This window comes from Miscanthus floridulus, chromosome 14, assembly GCF_019320115.1.
Source record: "Miscanthus floridulus cultivar M001 chromosome 14, ASM1932011v1, whole genome shotgun sequence".
In the NCBI taxonomy this organism is placed as follows: Eukaryota; Viridiplantae; Streptophyta; class Magnoliopsida; order Poales; family Poaceae; genus Miscanthus; species Miscanthus floridulus.
The window spans coordinates 25,978-51,358 of NC_089593.1; the positions used below are offsets into that span (position 1 = coordinate 25,978).

Here is a 25,381-nt window from a genome sequence, read left to right on the forward strand (position 1 = left end):
AGGTGATGCTTGAAGAGTACCTTGTGTGGAGGATCCTTCTGGTGGGCTCAGACGGAATCCTCGCCCCTTAACGCTAGATGTCATTTTTAAATTCCACTGTTATCATTCTGCACTCTGGTTTTTGGTATTGTAATAATGCACTTTTTAAGAAACTCTATTGTATGAAATGTACTTGTGTTGTAACTCGTTCTCATTATTGGATCCTTGGGGAAAATATGAATCTTTCGGGTTCTCCCTCGGGGTGTGCCCGACGGACACCGCTCGCTGTAGCTTGCTTTCGGGTGCTTAGTGTCTGGTGGAAGACGAGCGCCTCCGTAAGTTTGCTATTTCGGGTGGTTCTGCCACAGTTGGTACCAGAGCCAATAATGGTCACGAGTTTCATCACTCTTTTCCAAAACTAAAAATTTGACCAATAAAAGTTTTGTGAAAAGTTGGATGCGATTAAGTTAAGTTACATAAGTATAAGCCCTAGCTATATGGTCTACCTAGGATAGCGGCACTGGTTTTATCTAATCAATTTTCTATAGGTACACTGACTAACGTTATGTAAGAAATCGCTTAGCATCGCAGAAAGTGAGTGTGCGATGTGTACGAATGCCGCTATATTTCGGCTTGAGTGAACGTATAGGTCGAGCATGCATCATAATAATAGCATCTTACTTGAACTAAAATCCCCCTTCACGTATAAGTGAGTAGTAAATTGGTAGGACTAACTAAATGAATGCTTAAATAATTGTGCTGTCATACCTCTGAGTCCTTGCTTCTCATCTGGGAAGGTGTTCTAATGGATGGTTCGTCTCTCTTATAGATGAATCTAAGGTCTGGACGCGGGAGCACCAGTTCAGGGGCGGCACTCGAGGGCCAGGGTGACAGTGGCTGGGCCATTGAGCACGACAGCGGGGGAGGTCTGGAGGTTCCACCTCTGGTTCCCCATCCTTTCCCGCCACCGCCACCGCCTCCGCCGATGACTCCCGCAGAGATAATGGTGGAGCTATTGGCTGCGCGCTGGGAGTCAGCTACTGCTCGCCAGGAACCAGCTCGTGCCATGGAGATTATGGCGCAGGCTGTTGCGGGCCTCACCCGTGGAGGCCACGGGGGCCACGATGGGAATGGGGGTGGTGCCCGCTGCCCTGAGGGACAGTCCTCTTACCAGGACTTTCTCAAGACTCACCCACCCACCTTCACCCCGTCTGATGAGCCTCTAGAGGCGGAGCACTAGCTTCTCACGTTGGAGCAGAAGTTTTGGCTGCTCGGAGTGACCGATGAGCAGAAGGTGTACTTTGTGGCCCAGTAGCTTTTGGGGTCCGCAGGTGCATGGTGGGAAACTTTCCAGGCCACGGAGCTGTCGGATCATCCAGCAACATGGCCGGAGTTCTCCACCACCTTCCGAGAGTTCTTTATCCCTGCTGGTGTCATCAACCAGAACATGACCGAGTTCCTGGAGCTGCGCTAGGGGAATAGGACAGTGATGGAATATGTGGACAAGTTCAATCACTTGGCTCAGTAAGCTGGCAGTCAGGTGGATACTGATGACAAGAAGGGGGAACACTTCTTTCGTGGTCTTGCTCCACTCCTTCAGGAGAAACTGTATACGGGGAACTATCAGACCTTTGGGGCCCTGATGAACGCCGCCATTGCCATGGAGGGTTTTCAGTGGGCGTCTCAAGCTGATTGGAAGAGGAAGCGGGTGGATGCAGGGTCTTCTAGCTACCCTCACACACAAAAGATTCAGGTTGTCCAGCGGGGCCCTATTAACCATCCGGTGGGCCTTCATTCCGGCAACCTCAGTAGACGTCGCAGACTTCCTCTACTTAGTACCGTGCACCTCCGCAGTAGGTGTAGCCGTAGCAGTCTTAGGGATAGCAGGTTGCACCTCGTCAAGGGTTTGGGAACAGGCCTGGAGCTTGTTTCAAATGTGGCAAAGATGGCCACTATGCCCGGGCCTGTCCCCAGAACCAACCATCTCAGTCAGCTCAACCGTCCGCAAATTCTAGGCTTGTCAAGAGGACCATCATTAAGAAGAAAGTGCCCAGCAGGTCTGGTCAGGTGCACTTCATAGATGCTCAGCAGGTTGTGCAGTAGGAGGCAGTTATGGCTGGTATGTTTACCATCAACTCCCATCCAGCTTTGGTGTTGTTCGATTCGGGTGCATCACATTCCTTTATGAGCATGGGGTTTGTAGAGCGGCACAACCTATCACTTATGGCTATACCGTATGCCTATAAGATCCATACTGTAGGTTCACAAATGTTCATCAATACCCACATGGATACAATAAGTTTGGCACTAGCCACCCACACTTACTGTCTACAGTTCATGATAATGCCAGGGCAAGGCATTGATGCTATTCTTGGAATGAACTGGTTGCGGGTGTATGGGGTAGTATTGGATATGAAGAGGAGAAGTGTGGAGTTATGACTTCTTTCTTCTGAGGATAGGATATCTCTTATTATACCCTTAGAACCAGTCTTACCTGTTGCTGCCCATGCTGAAGCTGCTCCTGATCTTACCTCCATTCCGGTAGTATGTGAGTTCCCGAACGTTTTCCCTGAAGACCTTCTGGGGTTGCCACCAGACAGAGAGGTAGAATTCTCCATTGAGCTTGAGCCTAGTACTACTCCCAACTCCAGATGCCCGTACCGCATGGCTCCAAGAGAACTAGCAGAAATGAAGAGGCAACTGGAAGAATTGATGGATAAAGATTTCATCCGTCCGAGTTCTTCACTATGGTGTTGCCCGGCTATTTTTGTGAAGAAGAAGGATGGTACCTTGTGGATGTGTGTGGATTACCACCCCCTTAATGCGGCAATAGTTAAGAAACAAGTATCCCTTACCCCGCATAGATACTTTGTTCGATCAATTAGCTGGTGCCAAGGTGTTCTCGAAGATTGATCTCAGATTAGGCTATCATCAGATCAAGATCAGGCCACATGATATACTGAAGACAGCTTTCTCTACTAGGTATGGGCTGTATGAGTACCTAGTGATGTCTTTTGGTCTCACCAATGCTCCTGCCTTCTTCATGTACCTGATGAATTCGGTTTTCATGCTGGAGCTGGATAAGTTTGTGGTGGTTTTCATTGATGACATCCTAATCTATTCCAAGAATGATGAAGAGCATGCTCGACACCTCCGGATAGTACTAACTCGACTAAGGGAGCACAAGCTGTATGCTAAATTCAGCAAGTGCGAGTTTTGGTGAGATCGAGTGCAGTTTTTGGGGCATGTGTTGACATCTAAAGGCGTTTCTGTAGATCCCAGCAAGGTGCAAGGTGTATTGGATTGGAAGTCTCCCAAGTCAGTGCACCAGATCCATCAGTTCATTGGTCTAGCTAGATACTATCAGTGTTTCATCCCTGATTTCTCCAAGATAGCCCAGCCCATGACCAAGCTGCTCCAGAAAGAAGTTAAGTTTGATTGGAGCCCAGCTTGCGAAGAAGCTTTTCAATCTCTGAAGACTTTTCTGACCACTGCTCCTGTGTTGGCTCAACCAGATATTGATAGGCCCTTTGATGTATACTATGATGCCTCGAAGATAGGGTTGGGGTGTGTGCTTATGCAAGATGGGCGTGTGATAGCTTATGCTTCACGCCAACTGAAGAAGCACAAGGTGAACTACCCCACTCATGACTTAGAGCTGGCTGCTGTGGTCCACGCTTTGAAGATTTGGAGGCATTATCTGTTGGGCAACAAAGTGCATATCTTTACAGACCACAAGAGCCTCAAGTATATTTTCACTCAGTCTGAGCTGAACATGAGGCAAAGGAGATGGTTAGAGTTGATAAAGGATTATAATTTGGAAGTCCATTATCACCCAGGAAAGGCCAATGTTGTAGCAGATGCTTTGAGCCATAAGTCACATCAGGTTGAGGAAATACCTTTGTCTCTCAACCACATAGAGGTGCTAGCTCATATTGCATTGACCTCGGAATTGCTGGAGTAGATTATTCGGGAACAGAAGGAAGACCCCGAAGAGATTCCTCACATCAGGAAGTTGATGGCTGAAGGGCGTGGCCCTCATTTTAGCATTGATGAGCAGGGGATCATGAGATACAAGGATAGACTGGTGGTTCCATCCAATGAAGAGCTGAAAAGAAAGATTTTGAATGAAGCCCATCATTCAAAGCTGTCTATCCATCCTGGCAGCAACAAGATGTACCATGATCTGCGCTAATTGTACTGGTGGTCCTACATGAAGCAAGATATCACCCAGTTTGTTGCGGAGTGTGACACTTGCGGTAGAGTCAAGGTAGATCATATGCGTGCTCCTGGATACCTGCAGCCCTTGCCCATTCCTGTTTGGAAATGGGAGGATATTTACCTAGATTTCATTGTGGGTTTACCCCGCACCTCCACGGGCTTTGATTCTATTTGGGTCATTGTGGACCGTCTCACCAAGTCTACCCACTTCCTTCCGGTGCATACTAGATACACTGCTAGGAAGTATGCGGAGATATACTTTGATCAGATTGTGACCCTACATGGAGTTCCTCTTACTATCATCTCTGATAGAGGGTCAGTTTTTGTCTCTCATTTCTGGGAGCAACTCCAGGAATGTCTAGGTACTCGTCTTCTCAGAAGCTCAGTTTACCACCCACAAACTGATGGCCAAACTAAAAGGGTGAACCAGGTGCTCGAGGATATATTGAGGGCTTGCACCATTTCTTTTCCTAAGAAGTGGGATAAGTGTTTGAAGTTAGCTGAATTTTCATATAATAACAGCTACCAAGAGAGTATTCGCATGGCACCATTTGAAGCTTTATATGGGCAGAAGTGTAGGACGCCACTAAACTGGGTTGAGGTAGGAGACCATGGGTACTTTAGGCCTAATTTCATAAAGGAGGCTCGAGAGAAAGTAAGTATTATTCGCAGCCACTTGAAGGCAGCTCAGAGCCGACAAAAGGCTTACGCAGACAAGCGAAGAAGGCCCTTGGAGTTTGCAGCTAGGGATTATGTGTATCTCAAAGTATCTCCTATGAGAGGGGTGCATTGGTTTGGTGTCCATGGCAAGTTAGCCCCTCGGTATGTGGGTCCATACAAGGTGTTGCAGCCATGTGGCCCCGTTGCTTATCGTCTCCAGCTTCCTGAAATTCTCTCAGCGGTTCATAACGTGTTTCACGTCTCACAATTGAAGAAATGCCTGCGGGTTCCTGAAGAAGCTATGGAAATTGAAGGACTTCCGCTCCAACCTGATCTGTCTTATGTTGAGCATCCTGTGAAAGTCTTAGATGAGAAAGAAAGAGTAACCAGGAACAGTGTGATAAAATTTTACAAGGTGCAATGGCAAAATCATTCAGAACATGAAGCCACATGGGAACAGGAGAGCTACATATTAAAGCATTACCCCCACCTCCTCTCTGGCTCGGATAGTTAGTTGTTGCGCCAAAAATGTACTCCCCATCTCTTTCTCACACTAGGCACACGAAATCTCAGGTCGAGATTTTGTTTTAGGGGGGTAGATTTGTAACACCCTCGGTGTTACATTGCACTGTTTTGCTAAAGCATCGCATGAGCATCATGGTTATGTGCATATGTGTATAACATGAACTATAAGGCAATGTTCGGTCCTTGAAACTTTTATATGAAACATGAATCAATGTTACATTTCGTGTCACTTAATCGAATTTTTGTCGAACAAAAATGCTATAGAACATTTTTGCGAATGGCGATGAAATATGTGCGGTCAAGGACAAGGATAGCTAGTTAGTACATCAAGTAGGTCGGAATTGGGGTTCGACGCAAAATCGTTCGAAATGACGTCAATTCACGTGGGTTTGAAAGAAGGTCGATGAAGCTACCGTTGGTAAGGTTTGTAGAACGATCGGCTTAGGCAGTAGCGTGATGTCACGACTTTGAGTGATAGCTTGATGTACCCTCTTGCGCATCGAATGATTAGTTTGGCGTTTGGAGCACTGTATACTAGTGTTCTAACTGCTTTAAAAAGCGTGCTAGGCACATGGTCTAAGCTGTGGGCGCGGTCACCACTTGGCTGGGCATGCTGCTGGCTTGCCAGCGCACTGCCACGTTGGCCGTGTCCCACTGCTGCGCCGGCCACGCTCCACTGATGCGCCGGGGCGTGTATGCACGCGCATGGCACCTGTGCTGCGTGCCATGACCGCCAGCCACCGTGCGCTAGTCGCGGCCACCGCCACTGCTCGGCCTGCTGTCGCTGCTGACTCGCCCAGTGCATCGGAGCACCGTTTGCGTCCTTGCTGCCGCCCGTGAACACACTGCGCATAGGCCCTGCCTGCCTGCTACTCCTCGTGGCGCGTGGGTCACCTCACCGGCTGACGCGCTGCACCCAGGACGTCGACCGTGCACCCCCGCGCCATGCCCTGCTCTGCACTGCCTTGGCTGGGAGTGCGCCGGGTCCACGCTACATGCTGCCTGTTGCCATGCCGGTACTGCGCCCATTGACATTGCCTTGGCTGCTCGCGCGCAGGACGACAGCCTGCTCCATCATCACCTCGGCGTCACAATCGCATTGTGTCCCTTGTCGGGCGCAGCCCCCTGCGTCGTCGTGCCGAGCATCGTCGGCTTGAAGCCGCGGCCATGTGGACTGGCGCCTGGGGCCACGTCCTGCTGCTCCCCATAGTTGTGCACGCTGGTAATTGCGTTGACATCCACAGCAGGTCCAAGCCAAGCCGCGCCAGAGCCCCGGTCCTCGCTGTAGCCATGACTAGCGGGGCCATTTTCCTCCAATTCGCCGTGACCGCAGCACTCTAATCTAATTGATCACGTCCTCAGATCCATTAGGTATCTGTCCACCCAATCTATCCCACCGCACTGCCGTTCTCACCTCACTGTGCCTTAATTTCAAATCACCACGCCACCGGGTCCATAAGACCGAATGGACATGCACCGTCGGCTAGCCATGCAACCAAAGCATCCCATCCTAATTCCTTGCTCTCCTAGCCCCTCCTCTAGCTGGTCATCACCATGCTCACCACAGCCTAAGCCCTGCCGCCATATAGCAGCCGCTGGCACAGCCGTGCCATCGCCGTGCACCGCCGCACCACCTCACGCGCACGTGGCCAGCTCGGCTCATGCCATCTCTGGACAAGACAGCACATCGTAAGGTTCTGTGGTGAGTCACTGGAGCTCGCTAGCTACTTCTTTGGCCTAGGCCTTGCTGACGTTCACTGGAATGGCACCGCCATGACTGCAGGTTGCCCGCCATCGTGGTCCGACCCTGCTGCTACGTCTTGGTGCGTGTTTCCTCCTCCCTGCACTTCGTGTTCACGCCTAGGTGAGATTTGGCTCGTTGGTTGGGGAGGAGGAGGCCTGAGGTGGCTGGCGTGGGTCGCCGGTGCCAGCCCCTCCGCATCGGTGCACGCAGGTGGCTGCAGGGGTGTCGTCAGTGGGAGGACAAGAGATTCGGAGGGCGTAGCTATAAAACCTTAGACTGGTGGAATAGTGTCCTAGAGCTCGCTGTGATTACATAGTACTTCAGGGGTGTCCGTGCATATTGCCATCGCGCGCTGGGCCGCGCGCATGCGTCGTGCCAGGGCGGGCCAGGCCACGCGTGTTGGGCCGTGAAGCCAGGTTTCGGTTTCTTAATTTCTAGAGAATAGACATGTTTATTTATTTTAGTTATGAATTGAACTTCGATAAATCGTAGTAAATTGCGTAGTTGTCCAAAAATAGTGAGACTAATTTTGTTAGGTTCGCAAAAATACCATCTATCTGTTAGTGTAGTTAGTTCATAGTTAGCTGTTATGATCATAGGCTCATAAATTCTAATTAGAAAGCTTAATATTATGTAGATTAGTATTTGTAGGAATTCTTGTGGCAAATCGGTAATAGTTTTAGCTTTGAAAATTTTACAGTAGGTTCCCGAGGATGTTATGTGCTCGCTGTAAATTTTGTAGCATTAGAAGGTGTTGTTAAATAAAGTAGCTATTACCCTTGTTTATCGGTATATAGCGTAAATCGGCGTTAGGAGTGAAAATACCGATAATTGCTGGAATAACGATGAATGCCTTACTTGATACTTGTTGTCGATAGCAATAGATAATTGAGCACTGTAGTAAGAACTTAAAGTGGAGAAAGGAGAAGAAATATAACTGATTGCTCAACTCCTGCTTGAAAGTAGAACATGTGCTTATATAGACTGACTAGATGATAACTTAATACGGCTGATAATAATAATACATAAATAAGGACTCACTATTAGTATTGCTTTCTGCTAAAGAAAACCAGCAAACCATAAAGCCTATCGTATTCCTTGGAGTTGGGAAATTATTCCCACTAGTCGGATAAGTCTTGCGAGTACATTGTGTACTTAGGGTTTATTTACCCCTGTTGCAGGTGATGCTTGAAGAGTACCTTGTGTGGAGGATCCTTCTGGTGGGCTCAGACAGAATCCTCGCCCCTTAACGCTAGATATCATTTTTAAATTCTGTTGTTATCATTCCGCACTCTGGTATTTGGTATTGTAATAATGTACTTTTTAAGAAACTCTAATGTATGAATTGTACTTGTGTTGTAACTCGTTCTCATTATTGGATCCTTGGGAAAAATGTGAATCTTTTAGGTTCTCCCTCGGGGTGTGCCCGATGGACACCGCTCGCTGTAGCTTACTTTCGGGTGTTTAGTGTCTGGTGGAAGACGAGCGCCTTTGTAAGTAAGCTATTTTGGGCGGTTCTACCACAGTACGGTGGTGGTGGGAGATCATCATCACCCTCACAACTGGTACCGTTCCCTCCGCGAGTGTGAGTCATCTGCAAAATTGCAACAACAAGTGATTATTGGATGATGTCAAGAGATTGCACAAGAATTGTATAATCATGCCATACTATAATTACTGGAGAGAATCTCAAATTCATACAATAACACAGAGGCATAATAATTCATTTCCACAACATACATCACCAATAGGACCACTTATCGTACTCGCAACGCGTTCCGTACATGCCAAATTTTTCTTACCAAAAACAACTGGGAATTCATTGAAAAGTGCAATCACCACACATATTACATGCATGGTTCCAATAACATCAAAGTGGTAAATGATAAAATCAAAACCTACATTATGAGTTCATTACATAAGGATCGAAGATAAAGAGCTAACGCATCTAGCTAGACATTATAACTAAGCTACTCCTCAGGGTGGTCGCTGTCGATGTTGGACACACCATCATCGAGGTCATCCTCAAAAGGCTCAATCTCCTCCTCTTTAGGCTCATCCTCGGTGTCCACCTCCATGCCATCGTCCTCAGCAATCAACACATTGGGATCTTCTTCCACCACTGGAGCTGGAGAAAGAATTGGGTTCACCATGTTATTGAGGCGATGAACATCTAGCTGAAGCTCCTCAATCTAGCATATGAGTTCCTGCTCTAATCAAACTCTGTTGCCTGCCTAGCAGCCTGGAACACAGTCTAAATCCTAGCTGCCTCCCTAGTTTCAGCAAGGTGAATGACCTCATCCCTCTCAGAACGGACATCCTGTAACTCAGCCCTAACTACATCTCTTTCAGCAACAACATGGACAAACTGCCCCTGATGAGCTTCCAAGGCTGTCATATAATTACCTATCTCATTCTGAGCTGCTCTAACTGCCTTTCGGTGCCTACGCACACGTCCTCACATCCTGCGTTGTGCAGCCTGTGCTCTATGGAGCTCTTGCATACAACTAATGTAACTATCTTGGTGAGAGTAAAACATCCTCATAACTGCATACATGGCACTCATGGCAGCATTACTATTTCCTGCTCTTTCATCCTGGTCTCTTACCAAAGAATTACCACCTGGCTGGGTCCAAGTGGTCTATGATGCATCCACTCGAGGGAAAGATCCAACGGGCCCATTGACAAGCTCATCACCGAATTCCTGACAGATTTCGCTGAGAACTTCAAAAGCGGCCACTTGGGCACCCTCCCAAGGGGTCTGTCCATCTGACTCAATACTCCATCCTTGCCACTGAGGGTTGTCCACATGGGCGGCGACAGTGACCCGCACGTCGTACCACTGTTGTCCCTCAGTTACCACTTCGCTCCAAAAATAGCGAGGCGGTTCAGCATATCCGACAGAGTGCAATACCCTCCACAATAAAGAGGGAGTCCCAAAAAGTGCCAAAAAGGTGTCGCTTGCCACAGGGGCTCCTGGGGCTGCCATCTGTAGCAAAATGTTACAATTTAGTGAGACAACGCGATTATAGAAAAGAGTTACTTAACAATAAGATCTTGCAAGGGGGAGGAACAATGCAATGACATGAATGAATGATGTATCATGATGTATGCTCGTTCTGTATGTCCTCACAAACTTAGAGAAATAAATCCTAATGACATATGTGGTGGCATACATATGTTCTCTCAATATAATCATAACTAAACGAGCTACATGTTTTGTTGTTAGTGTACCTATAGAAGAATCATTTCAGCCCAACCCAACAGTTATATGTACAGAAAGGTAAATCTAGGCTCTAAGTTGAATATCAAGGATAGCAGATATACATGAAAGCAGTAAACTAAATACTTCCATATATATATATATATACTTCTGTATCAAAGCTACCTGATGATCAATTACACTACCCATAATTAAATACGCACCATACACACATGCAAGCATGCATATACAACTGTATCATAGCTAGCTCTCCCCGACCACATGCTCACTTCTTACGGTCATGCCACTCATCAACTTACCTTCTTACCTGGCGTAGAGGCATTTGATCCATACATTACCACTCAAGTGAGTGGCACCCATACAATAGCACGCCGTATGGACAACGAAAATAAAAACCCCCATATTAGTACTTAATTAGCCACCTAATAGTCCTTAACTGGGCATAAAGGAGATGACCACTGGCACACTATAGTTTTAAGTTCAATCTTCAACACTCTAAACTTATTACTATAGTTGTAGAAATTAAGTTTATAAAACAAAAACCTTTGTTTCAATTACACATGTGACAAGTTCAGTGTTGAATCCTGCTTCGATGCCAGCTGTAATAGAACTGTCCAATTTATAAGAGCACAAGTACAATAGCAACCACTGAGGCAGTCAAACCATCACACTTGAGCCCATATAAATCCGGTAGTCCGTTGAGTATCATGAAGGATCTTGAATCAACCAACATACAAGCCAAGATCGTACATGATTCAACATACAAGCCACATGTTACAACAAGTTCACAAATAGTTTGTCATACATCGGAGTTCCAACATAGTTATTACAACATCAGTTTAACAGTAGCGGAAGCAACATAGTTCTGAACGACATCAACAGTAGTTTAGATACATAGCCAGTTTTCATAGTCATCTCCAACAAAAGCACAAGGGTGAGATGATAGATAGAATGACCATGCCCATGGTCCTATTCCTCATCCACTGCAGGAGCAAAGCAGTGCTTACAGTAGCCGTGGCACATCACGGTATCTGCAACAATAGGGAAATAAACCCTAAGTACAAGAAGGTACTCAGCTAGAATTACCCGTCATAAACCAAAAATAAGAGACACCAAGGATCATGCAAGGCTTATATGTGGAGTTGGTTGACATCCTTTGCCTACAAGCCAATATTTATCTAGTATCTTTTAACATTGAAATAATAATTTTATTATTCCTGTCCCATTCTAGGTTAGCATCTATCCTATGCCAAACATGTGGTGTACCATTAAATCATCACAATAGTAACCAAATCAAGTTGAGCATTTTCATAACCCACATAACCAACACTTTCATCAATTACTATGATGAAGGGGGCTCATGTCAAGTTCTCACTTTTCGAGAGAGACGGCGATTCAAATCGATTCCTACCCAGCTAGGGAATTATTCCTAACACACACCCATACTTCAACCGTCAGGGTTGCATCGGGTCACCTTTGGTATAACTCAGGTCCAAATCGCAGGTCAGACCAGTGCCGCACCCTCAAAGATACTACCAATCTGCCAGGAAGCTTGGGACTTGAACCCACCCTTGGACTCACGCCCTTGGCTCTCCGCATATTCTTACTGCCTCTAGGGTGCACACTTTAACTGCTTGTGTCCCCGTCCTGAGTTGAGCTACCCGGCTTCGAGGTCAGAACGACTTATCTAGCCAACTATGTGAGAGGCATGCGTTCAACATGACAAGAGGGCCTCCAATGGCCGGTCCTTAAATGACATAGACGGAATTACTATAAGTCACCACACCTAACATATAAGATTCCATCTGGTCTCCAATTGTTCAACATCACTAGGTTATGTTCCACGATAGCACAATATAGCCAACCGTGATCAAGTCACCACCTATAGCTCGCAGGTGACAGGAAATCACCCGACTTCTACCGGTCTAAGCATGGCTAAGCATAAAGGTCGATCCTAGACCGACATAGGATTCAAGATAGATATTTGTGGACAAGGAAAGTATATGCAACAAGTGGTTCCAATCAACTCTTATAACCTAATGCATCAAACATAAAGGACTCAAGTAATATTTTGTAAAATAGGGGAGACTTAGAATGCTCCGGGGCTTGCCTTTCACAAACGTGGCTGGCTGGTGGTCCGGGCACTCTAGGAGATGATCAACTTTAGGCTCACCTTCACCTAGAGCTTCATGGTGCTGAGCTTCCTGGTTCCCCTCTTGTGGATCAGCTTCGAGTTCCACCAACGTGATTTCTTCCGCTGCACCTATTGCATGCATATGCATAAAGTAAGTATCATGAATGCATAAGAAGAATTGTGACTGATATGACATGAGAACATGCATGATTATATGCTGATGATTATATCAAGTTACTTATATGATAACCAAGTTGAATTCTTATTTATTGAGTAGGTGCATATCTCTTTTCTAGAATATTCAAGAATCCACACTAAGTCCATTTCTGGACCACAACACAGCAGCTGCAAGTTTTGATCATAACTGGAGTTTTACCCAACCAATTGATGTGATCTAGGACTTTCTGGAAAGCTCATAAAATTGGCTACAACTTTAATTTAGTCATCACTAGATGATTTAATAGCTATCTTGGTTAAACAATTCAATCATCCAGATCTGTCCAGTAGACAAGCAAATTCTGACAGCAGACTTCTAACAGTTATAACTCCCAAACCACTTAGTCTATTACCATGAAAATTTGACACAAGTAAGATCAGTAAGTTATCTACAACTTTGTTAATAACAAGTTTCACAGGAAATGTAATTATCATCATGAATTTACCAATACAACAGAAACTACTCCTGCAGCCATCTAGCGGAATTATAAAGCAATAATTAAGTAGTTGCTTATAACCCATCAACTTCAAGCACAACTACCATTATCAGCAGATCATATACATCACAAGGACCGCAGAAAACATTATGTTTATGCCAAACTAATGTATTTGGATAACTTTATTAATTTCTTTATATAATAAGGTGATTTATGAGATAAATATTTCCATTGCTCCATAAATTCAGAGAAAATTACAGTAGCATACATATGACCCCAAAAGTCTACTGTGAAATTCTCATGCTAATTGCATAAGCATAGCCCACTATACAAAAATGACAAGTTGCTTAGGTTTACTTTAGCAAAAATAGTTTAGTATATTGAAAAGTGTCAAGCAATAGATTTCATATTTTTCTTAGCTTCCCTAAAACCCATTAACATTGTACAAAAATTTGCATGGCAATATGTTACTTATTTTTATCCTTATGAATTTCCGTAGAAAACACTATTTATTAAAACATAAATAGAAAGAGCTTAATCCAATCAAATTTACAGCAAGTTTAGTATTTTTCCTAGCTAGACCATATCAACACAAGACTAGGAAAATTGGAATCATAATTTTATCACTTCCCTAGCTCAAGTTATGTATTTTACAAGATTGCAAACAATTTAAAAGCACTTATTTATCTCCATTTAATTCTCATCGAAAAATAAAAGAAACATTATAGTTAATATTTTTATCAAATACTACACTTCATGATGAATCCATCAAAATTTGGTTCACCCCATTTGGACACTCCTAGCTCTAGATATGAATTTTTGAAACATGCATTCAAATCTGTGAAAACAAATCAAATAATCAAATAATACACAGACTGACAGATGGGGTCGGCTGGTCAGTAGGACCCACACGTCAGCGACTCCAGAGTAGAGGAGGTGCTCCAACCTGCCCTATCTCGCTAGTGGCGAGATCATCGTCGACGACAATGACACCAACGTGTTCCTCGTGATCTCCCGCATCTAGTGGTACCCTTCGCTGGACCGGTGGTGCACCGGAGCACCCTTGCGGCGGTGATGGCGGCAAGGTAGAGCTGTGTAGTGGCACATCGGTGTTCTCTAGCCATGGTGTGCTCAGTCAAGGTGCATCATGGCTTCACGGTAACCTAACGAAGCTAGCTTGGGTGGGTTAGGGTTCCGACGAGGCGACGATGAGTTCTGACCGCGTGCATGTCCGCGCGGCGGCGTACGGAGCACGGCAGTGCTCCCACCATTCCGGCTAGATGGCAGCAAGAGACGGGTCTCTGTCATACCACCATCTAGGTCTATGGTTACTCAACCTAAGGCATGCGAGAGAGGATGGAGGCGATGGGCCAGCTCGGCAACAACGAGCTCTAGTGCCACGACGGCCATGGCGGCCGCGCGTAGAGCGGCGACGTGTTCCGGTGCAATGAGGCGGTAGCATCTAAATGGACGATGGGTTTAGATGCTAGGACCTATGGTGAAGACCAGACAAGGGAGAGAGAGCGGAGGTCCTTCTGTGTAAGCTGGCCGCAGCGAGCCAAAAGCGCGGCGGCGCTCCGGTGACGGCGCAGTGGCGGCGAGGCGAAATGGGGCCTTACTAAGGCTCGAGCGGCTACAATGGTGGTTCAAGGTGGTAGAGGAGGTGGTGGCATAGATGTGGGCGCGGTGAATTAGGCGGCGGTGCTACGTGCATGGCGAGCGAGCACGGTGGAGGCACACGGTGATGGCAACGACGGCGTTGCTGTGTGCGCAGGCGCAAGAGAAGGCGAGCAATAGCGAGAGAGTGGGAAATGAATGGACTAGCGAGGTTGCCTCAGTCTTCACTCCACTGAGGCCTGACTGGCTAGGCCAACGCCGGCGTATGGCCGCCATGCGATGTGCCAGGCCTGCCCCCGATTTATCCACCTTTGTCTCCTAATTCATGGTGAGTTAGCAAAAACTCCATTACTAAAAGTTGTAGAGCTACATGTAAACTCCAACTTTGCTTTAGGGAGTAACATCTAATTTGCCATAGTTTTCAAATTGCAAAGCTTCAAAGTAGGGTACATTAAAACTAAAAATCATTTCATGACTTAGTAAATTTTTCTAAGTTGAAAACATTATTCGTGTCGAGGAGCGGGGGACACGTATGGAGTACGTTACTCACGAGCCGGTTTGGTGGTTTGGGCCGCAAAACCACTGGTGGACAGTTTTTGGGTTTGGGCCTCAAAACTCGGGCGGAGGTTTCGAGGAGGAATAGGGTGGGATGTGGCGGAACCACAGAGGTTGCGTCAAGGCGAAGCAAATCTATGCAGGAAGTGTGGTCGTTCAATCGATAGAAGACTGAGTTGGACCATAATGTCTTAGGGTTAGGTGGTTCGCTCTAATTATTTAGGGGTAGTTTGGGACTTGTGTAATAGCCCTGTTAAATAAGGATGAGGGTGCCCCAATCACCCTCACCTCTTTGCATTTTCATTCTCTTCTTCCTAGGTCTTCCCCCTCTCCCTAGTCTTGCTTCAAGAGGTCCTCAGATGATTTAGCCACTTCATCTATGTAATCAAACCAAAGATTTGTGCGGGAATGGAGGCCCTAGCCTCCTCGTGCCCTTCGGGATTCAAGGTTTGAGACTTTTGTGCAATTCTCGTTCATGTTCTTCGCGTTCTTGCTTTTCCCTCTCCTCCCCTTCTCACGTTCTTGCTTGAATCTTGAGTTGTGGGTCATTTTGAGTCCAACCGATTGATTTGGGATGAACTAGGACGTGAGTTGATCCTTTCTAGCAAAGGAATTTGTCTGAATCCTCACGAGTTCATAGATCGGGGTGATTCAATTTTCGAAGTGGAAAAAATGGTGTTCTTCGTATGATCCGACTTTCCCGTTGATTGACTAAACTTTGAGTGATGATCTCTTAGGGGTAGCTCACCTACTGCCTTGTGATCCCTTGGTTCAATTTTGGTGGTAGTTGGTTTTGATTTGGTCGCAAATCGGGCGAATTTGTGTTCTTGGTGATTTTCGAGCGCACTGTTTCGCGACTTGCGAACAGTCTGGGGTGTACCCGCGGACAGTCTGTCCATCGGGGTCGAGCTCAGGCAAGATTGGCAGTTTGTATAGTTCCACTTCAGCACAGGCGTGGACAGTTCACCACTCAGGCGTGGACAGTCCGCTGCTGCTGCGAAAGTTTTGTACAGAACTATTTCTCGTCATCTATTTTTAGAGTTTTGGTCGGTGGATAGTCCAGCGTAGACCGCAGACAGTCCAGACCCCCTCATGCGGACAGTCCGCACTTGTCCCGTGGACAGTCCGGTCCTATGCTGACTTCTTGGTTTCAGGGCATTTCGTCGAGGGGTTGGCTTGGTTGTTTCTCGAGGGTCCCGCTGTATCTCTTGGTCATCACCATAGACATCTAGCCACCTAGTTGGCTCATGGATCACTCCTCTCTTGTTTGTTTGCCTCTTGGGTTAAAATTCAGATAGTGGCCTAAGTTTTTGAAAGAAATTTGAGGCTCCCATTCACCCCCCCTCTGGTCACTGTTTCGGTCCTTCAATTTGTATCGGAGCCGGTGAAGGATCATTCTACCTTAATCGGTCTATGATCCATGAAGGCAACATGGAGCGCGGTTCCAGCAAGCCACCATACTTCGATGGTACAAACTATTCTTATTGGAAGATCCACATGTCTGCGTATCTCAAAGTTTAGATTGGCGTGTCTGGGAGATTTGTGAGGACCCCAACTACGAGGTGCTTGTTGCGCGTGTTGGTCAGGACCAAATTGATCAACACAACGCAAATAGCAGGGCTCGTAATGCTCTTTTCTTATGACTTTCTCCCATTGAGTTTGATCGTGTTTCTCACCTCTCTATGGCTCAAGAGATCTGGGGTAAGCTTCTTAGCCACTGCGAGGGTACTGCCCAAATCAAAACCAGACTCTTCAATACATATAGACGTGAGTATGAAAACTTTGCCCAACTGAGTGGAGAGTCTGTTGGTACTTCGTTCTCTTGTTTTTAGATTATTATGAACAAAATGAGGGCAAATCGAGCGCAGTTACCTTATGATGATCATGAGAGGGCAATCAAATTGCTACATGCCCTTGATCGAAAGGTTTGGGAGGTGAAAGTTGCTGCAATCACTGTGTCACCCAACTACGAGACACTCACCGTGGAGGAGCTCTTCAGTAAGCTAAAGTCTACCGAGATTGACTACAACACTAGAGCCAAAATCGAGAACCCCTCTGCGCCTACCATGGCGTTGGTCTCAGGTAACGGTAGATCAAGTTCCTTCACTAACCCTTCATAGTCTCTCTTTGCGTTGTCTTCTTTGATGTCTATCACAGAGGAGCAGATGGAGGTGCTTGGAGACGATGAGCTAGCTCTAGTCATCAGCTAGTTCTCATGATTTCACAACAATCGCTTGAATCGCCAGTGTGGTGGCTCGAACTAAGGATGCTTTGGTTCTAGAGACCCGGACCATTTCATCACCAACTGCCCCAAGAAAAGCAAGTACCCCTCCAACAAGTACGACATTGGCAAGCGCAAAGAGAAGCAAGAGCACTCATCAAACAAGCACAAGTCCAAGGGGGGATTTGATAAGGAGGCGCTCAAGAAGAGGTTCCTGAAGAAGGCCATGGCTCAGCAACGCGCCTTCCTTGTGTCACTCAGCAATCTTGACAACTCTGGCGATGAGCGAGCTTCCCTCTCCTCAAGCGACGACGAGTCTGAGAGGAAGGTGGAGGAGAGGCTGAACGGTCTCTACTTCTCTGACTCCACCCATGGTGGCTTCTGCACCATGGCTCTTGGAGACGAGGAGACGGGCAAGGATGAAGCGGTCGGCAATGATGACACTCCTAAGGTACTATCTTCTACGGAGAAGCTCACCGCTGAGGTAGATGCTTTGAGAGATGCTTTGCTTAGTTAGGACAAACTGCTTAACAATCCTACACATGAGAGAAAAGAGTATAAGGATAAGCTAGAGCAAGCGCTTAAGGATCTAGAGTTCACTAGGTCTTCTATGAGTGCAGTGGTTTGAAACCAAGTGAAAAATCTCTATGGCAAGGTTGGTGAGTACAGTGGTTTGAAACTAACTAAAAAATCTTCCACCACTCCCAAGTTGATCAAAACCACTCCACCTAAGCCCACTGAGCCCACTGTCAAAGATGGAGTGTTTGAAGAACCTCCAAAAGCTCCACCCTAGAAACAATTATGGATTCCAAAACCTAACCATCTCAGGAACCCACTTGACACTCTGCTAAACATCTCTGAGGATCCCCTTTCTAGAGTTCAAAAGCCACCAAGAGTGAACCATACCCACAAGAGAGTGAACCAATCACCACCCAAGAGAGAGGTGAGGTATCACTATGACTACTGCCATAGGGATGGTCATCTTGTTGAGTTCTGCTTTAGGAGGAAGAGAGATGAGAGGCATGAGTATGAGTTGAACAACTAGAACATGTACCGCCCACCTCTTGGCATACATGTACCGCTTGTTCAGAGGCACAGTGCTAGGCCTAGAGGTACAATGCCTCAAGGTGCTAGGCCTTAGGTTGTGAGACCACGTGGTGGTCATGCCTGGCGGGATTCTGGTCGTGTTCAATATGACTTTGAACCTCATGGCAGTAGCTTTTAGTCCCACAGCTTTAGCAGACCACGTTTTCCCCCTCGTGGTGATCGCTTTCCTCAAATGGGACATGGTATGATTGGTGTTTTTCCTAACAAATTTTTAGGGCAAATGAGCCAACACTGGTATCCTTCACAGTTTACTAACCCTAGTGTTGGGCCATTTGCTCATCCCATGCCTTTCTATTGATGCAGGATGGAGGTCTGTAGAACACGTGGCTCATTGATTTCGGCTGTTTGCGCCACATGACCGGAAACTCAAAGTGGTTCTCCAGCCTCTACCCCATGAGTTGCAAGGAGTACATCACATTCAGGGACAATAGCAAAGGTAAGGTGGTCTCTCGTGGAACCATTCGGGTTGATGAGAGTTTTGTTCTCAAGGATGTTGCGTTGGTTTTGAATTTGCATTATAACTTGCTCTCTGTTTTGCAACTCCTTGGGGATGGTTTTCAAGTGCGTTTTAAGACCGGCTTGTCTCAAGTTCTTAATTCTCAGGGAAATCTTGTTTGTCAGATTGTTCCTTTTGGCCATGTCTTTCGAGCTGATTTTTCTCACTCCTTTGGCTCTTCTCACTGTCTTGTGGTCGGATCCTCTTTTGAACTTTGGAAGTGGCATAGGAGACTTGGTCACTTAAGCTTCGATCTACTTGCTAGGTTGAGCTCACTTGACTTAATCCGAGGATTGCCCAAATTGGAATCTGAGAAGGATCTCGTTTGTCACCCTTGTTGCCATGGGAAGATGGTTGCTGCTTCTCACCTTCCTGTGAACCAAGTCATGACTAAGGAACTCGGTGAGCTACTTCACATGGACATAGTTGGTCTAGCTCAGGTTCAGTCAGAAGGTGGGAAGTGGTACGTTCTAGTGACCATGGATGATTTTTCTCGCTACTCTTGGGTGTTTTTCATGGAGGGTAAGGATGAGGATTTTTCTCATGCTCAAGATTTGATTCTGAGGTTGCAAAATGAGTTCCCTAAGAATGCCATGAGAGCGATTCGCAGTGACAATGGCACAGAATTCAAGAATACTTATTTTGAAACCTTTTGCACTTATTTGGGCCTCGAGCACCAGTTTTCCTCTCCTTATGTCCCCGAGCAAAACGGTGTTGTTGAGCGCAAAAATCCGACTTTGGTTGAAATGGCTAGGATGATGCTCGATGAGCATAGGACTCCTAGGAGATATTGGGCTGAAGCAATCAACACCGCTTGCCATGTTTCAAACTGCATTTTTCTTTGAGCTTTCATGAAGAAGACATCTTATGAGTTGCGGTTTGGGCGGCCACCCAAGGTAAGCCATTTTAGGGTGTTTGGATGCAAATGCTTCATCCTCAAGCAAGGTAATTTGGACAAGTTTAAGTCTAGGTCCTCCGATGGGATATTTCTTGGTTATGCTCCCCATTCTTGAGCTTATCGCGTACTTAACCTTGAAACTAACCGTGTTGTAGAGACCTGTGAGGTCACATTCAATGAAACCATACCTTGTGGAACTCCTGTGTTTGAGCGTGCAAGTGAGGATGAGCTTGGTGAAAGCATCTTTATGGAGGAGGGGCAGGAAGATGCCGATTAGGGTGATCCCGAGCCAACTCCACCGGCTGCCCCTCTCGAGCCTACGATGACTACTTTGGCTCATGCTCCCGATCCCTCTACTTCCACCACTTGGGGGCTGTTCGAGCAGCTTCCTCAGCCTATGCCAGTTGCACCTGAGGAAACACCAGCTGCTGTTGGGGGGAGGCGACTTATTCTAGGGAGGCACCACACCAAATTCAGCATCGCCGTCCACCTCAGACCATGATTGCCAACATCGACCAGCAAGCCACGCGGTCCAAGTCATATCACATCTCACACTTCTCATTCTGCATTTATTGCTTCTTTTGAGCCTCGAGATGTTGGACATGCTTTATCTAATCCTGATTGGGTTAATGCCATGCATGAGGAGTTGGAAAACTTTGAGAGAAACCAGGTTTGGGTTTTAGTACCACCTCCACCAGAGTGCCATCCCATAGGAACAAAGTGGGTCTTTAAAAACAAACATAGTGAAGATGGGGTGGTAGTGAGGATCAAAGATAGGTTGGTAGCCCAAGGTTTTTGCCAAAAGGAAGGTATAGATTATGAGGAGACCTTTGCTCTTGTAGCTCATTTAGAGGCGATTAGAATCCTTTTAGCTTTTGCTGCTTCAAAGGGATTTAAGATTTTTCAAATGGACGTCAAAAGTGCCTTCTTAAACGGCTACATAGAGGAGGTCTATGTGAGGCAACCTCCCGGTTTTGAGAACACAAAGTTTTCAAACCATGTTTTTAAACTTCACAAAGCTTTGTATGGTTTGAAACAAGCCCCGAGAGCATGGTATGAGCGTTTGAAAACTTTCTTGCTTAAAAAGGGTTTTAAAATGGGTTTAGTTGATAAAACCTTGTTTCTCCTCAAGCAAGCCAATGACACTCTCTTGGTTCAAATTTACATGGATGATATCATCTTCGGTGGCTCTTCTCATGCACTTGTTGCCAAGTTTGCAGATCTTATGAGCAGGGAATTTGAGATGAGCATGATGGGAGAGCTGACCTTCTTTCTTGGGTTGCAAATCAAGCAAACCCGAGAAGGGACATTCGTGCACCAAGGGAAGTACACCAAGGACGTGCTGAAGAAGTTTGATATGGGCGAGGCCAAGCCTCTTTCGATACCCATGTCAACCACAACGGCGTTGGATGTCGATGAAGAAGGAGAAGCCATGGACCAGAAGGAGTACCACAGCATGATCAGGTCTTTGCTCTACCTGACAGCGATGAGACCAGACATACAGTTTGTTGTGTGTCTGTGTGCGCACTTTCAAGCTTCGCCACTCACGTCTCATCGCCAAGCCATCAAAAGGATCATGAGGTACCTTCGTTTCACTCCTGAGTTTGGCCTTTGGTATTCTACTTCTTCCTCGCTCTCTCTTTGTGGTTATTCTGATGCGGATTTTTATGGTTGCAGCTTAGATAGAAAGTCCATGTCAGGGACTTGTTAGTTTCTTGGTTCTTCTTTGGTATCTTGGTCTTCTTGCAAGCAATCCAGCGTAGCGCAATCCACCACATAAGCTGAATATGTCGCCGCCCCTAGTTGTTGTTCCTAGCTGCTTTGGATGTTAGCCACCTTGAGAGATTTTGGCTTAGATTTCACTAGAGTGCCTTTGTTTTGTGATAGCACAAGTGCCATAAGTGTAGCCAAAAACCTAGTTCTCCACTCCAAGACAAAACACATTGATGTGCGCTTTCATTTCTTGCACGATCATTATGAGAAATGAGACATTGATCTTTGCCATGTTGACACCCAAAACCAACTTGCAGATATCCTTACAAAACCCCTTGACCTAGCATCCTTTGCCCGCTGGAGACGGGAGTTGGGTGCTTGCTTCCCTTTTTAGAGGAGGGAAGCTTTGGTTCTTATACTCTAGTTTTGGTTTTTCTTTCTTGGTTTTCTAGTTCTAGTATTTGTTTTGTTTTTGTATCATACACCTTTTGCATTGCATCATGTATTATAGTACATCGTGAGCTTCATGTGTATATCTTTGAGAATGAGATTATGCTCTTAGTGATAGATGCTTATGTGATACATGATTTTGGTATGGCTAGCTTAGGCTCTTTTTGATCATATGTTACACTTTTGATGAGCTAAGTCTGTTTTTAATGTGAACTTGATCTATAATTGATAAATCTACAAATTTGGTTCACCACTGAGTCTGCCTCCTAGCATGTGTAGGATGTGTGAGATCCTCTTTCTATCATATTTATGCTAGGTTACTATATCTCAGTCTTAGAGTCTTTTGCTTCCACTTGTTTTACTCCGATGATCAGTTAAAATTATGACTCCAAGATAATTGAAATAGAAACATCCAGAGGTTTTGCATTATCACACATCACTGTATCGAGACTGCTTCTTATTGCACTTAAAGTTGAACTTCAGCAGTGTAGTGTACGACCGAGACCGACGCTTTGAGCTTCTGATTGTCTTTTGACATAGGCTTCACCCAGTTGAAAAGTTAGGCAAGATAGTGCTTACAACCTCTTGCAATTACATGCCTTCTATGTTACTTGTGCAAAATGACTAACATGGAAATTTCATGCAAAACACAAGTTTTGTATTCTTTTTGTGGCATGTTGATTAGACACTAGCTTGAGGTAGTTCACCTTGTATAGATTTGAAAGCACTTGTTGATTTTCTGCTTATACATGCTAAGTGCTAATTCTGTGGTGAATGCTTTTTCAAGACTAAAATTGGCTCAAAATGCTTTGTAATTCACAATTATACCCTATGATCAGTTTGAGCATTTGCTAGCCTTTAGATTTATTGTCTTACTCACATGACAATATTCCTTAGAGCATTCTTTCATTCTGAATGATATACTCCTGAAGCTTCCGCATTTTCTACATCCCTGTGCATTTTCAGCATACTTTGAAGGGGAGTTGCAGTCTCTGGGCTTTAACTTGATAAGTGCATGTATCAACAAGGGGGAGAATGTTTCACACAAACCACCCAAAGGGGGAGTATGTTGTTGAGAGTGCATACATTTGAGAGATTGCATTGGTTCAGGGGGAGTTGCATTTGAGTTGCTTTTGCTAGTTGTGTTGAGCCTTTACCTCTTTTGGAGGGTCTAGTTGTTTTCAGGTGTTTTGAGCTTTGCTAGTGGTGTTGAGCCCGTTCTGCCTCTTCTTGAGGACTAGCTGCATTTTAATTGGTTGCGTCGGGCCGTTGCCATGTCTTTGGGGACCAAGTTTTGCAAGTTTTGCTTACTTCAAATGACCCTGCTTTGGCTTATCATTGGCTTTTGGTCATTTGGGTGAGTTCCTTCTTCCTTCCCCTTCTTCTGCTTCTTTATCTCTGTTGTTTGTGTGTTGGTGTTGACAATGCACTCATCAAGGGGGAGATTGTGGACACATGGTCGATAGGTACCCATGTGGTCTCATTGTGATGAGTGATTGTCAACGTGATTCGCGTCTTGGGTTGAGTTTGTGAACTAACCATGGCGTGAGTTGTGTTGTGCAACATGTCTCTTGGCTTGTGGTGCACAGGTGTGGAGCTCGAAGGTAGTGGTCAATGACGAGGTGAAGGTCAAGTAGAGACGGGCCGTGCCGATGGACCGGGAGTGGTGAAGGGCGGACGTGAGGCTTGGACTGAGGGACAGGAGCGCCGGAGGACCAGCCGCGGTGGTTGACACATGGGGACATCGACAAGCGCAAGTGTACATGGAGGAGTGATCATGTTGACCGAGTCAAGACGGTGGACGTGCGAGTCGAGCGGAGGCTCGGAGGACCAGTTGCGGTGGCTGACACCTAGGGACATCGACAAGTGCAAGTGTCCATGGTGGAGTGACCGTGTTGACCGAGTCAAGACGGTGGACGTGCAAGTCGAGCGGAGGCTCTGGAAGACTTGGCGGCCGGGCGGTCAAGGATGGCGGTGACACATGTCGAGGAGCGGGGGACGCGTATGGAGTACGCTACTCGCGAGCGGGTTTGGTGGTTTGGGCCGCAAAACCACCGGTGGAAGGTTTTCGGGTTTGGGTCTCAAAACATGGGTGGAGGTTCTGAGAAGGAACGGGGCGGCATGTGGCGGAATCACAGAGGTTGCGTCGAGGCGAAGCAACTCTGTGCAGGAAGCGTGGCCGTCCGATTGACAGAAGACTGAGTTGGACCATAATGCCTTAGGGTTAGGTGGTTCGCTCTAATTATCCAGGGGCAGTTTGGGACTTGTGTAATATCCCTGTTAAATAAGGATGAGGGTGCCCCCAATCACCCTCACCTCTTTGCATTTTCATTCTCTTCTTCCCAGGTCTTCCCCCTCTCCCTAGTCTTGCTTCAAGAGGTCCTCAGATGATTTAGCCACTTCATCTGTGTAATCGAACCGAAGATTTGTGCAGGAATGGAGGCCCTAACCTCCTCGTGCCTCTGGGATTCAAGGTTTGAGTCTCCGGGATTCAAGGTTTGAGTCTCTTGTGCGATTCCCGTTCGTGTTCTTCGCACTCTTGCTTTTCCCTCTCCTCCCCTTCTCTCGTTCATACTTGAATCTTGAGTTGTGGGTCTTTTGAGTCAAACCGATTGATTTGGGATGAACTAGGACGTGAGTTGATCCTTTCCACCGAAGAAATTTGTCCGAATCCTCACGAGTTCATAGATCGGGACGATTCAATTTTCGGAGTGGAAAACCGGTGTTCTTCGCATGATCCGATTTTCCCGTTGATTGACTAAACTTTGAGCGATGAGCTCACCTACTGCCTTGTGATCCCTTGGTTCAATTTTGGTGGCAGTTGGTTTTGATTTGGTCGCAAATCGGGCGAATTTATGTCCTTGGCGATTTTCGGGCGCACTGTTTTGTGACCCGCGGACAGTCCGGGGTGTACCCATGGACAGTCCGTCCATCGGGGTCGAGCTCAGGCAGGATCGGCAGTCTGTACTGTTCCGCTTCAGCACAGGCGCGGACAGTTCTCCACTAAGGCGTGGATAGTCCGCCACTGCTGCGAAAGTTTTGTACAGAACTATTTCTCGTCGTCTGTTTTCAGAGTTTTGGTCGGCGGACAGTCTGGCGTAGACCGCGGACAGTCCGGACCCCCTCACGCGGACAGTCCAGTCCTGTGCTATCTTCTCGGTTTCAGGCCATTTCGTCAAGGGGTT

The 25,381-nt window shown here is 46.3% G+C and overlaps 1 protein-coding gene across 1 annotated transcript; it reads left to right on the forward strand.

Annotated features, from left to right (window-relative positions):
* The first annotated feature begins 21,198 nt into the window (after positions 1–21,198).
* Positions 21,199–21,715, forward strand: LOC136505605 (uncharacterized mitochondrial protein AtMg00810-like). Its single transcript, XM_066500765.1, has 2 exons — positions 21,199–21,547; positions 21,711–21,715. Exons 1-2 carry the CDS (start codon positions 21,199–21,201, stop codon positions 21,713–21,715), a joined length of 354 nt encoding a protein of 117 aa, XP_066356862.1.
* Positions 21,716–25,381: the final 3,666 nt, after the last annotated feature.

What these genes read in the sequence shown, in the direction of transcription:
- LOC136505605 (XM_066500765.1), top strand. Translation starts at nt 21,199, where the DNA reads ATGGATGATATCATCTTCGGTGGCTCTTCTCATGCACTTGTTGCCAAG.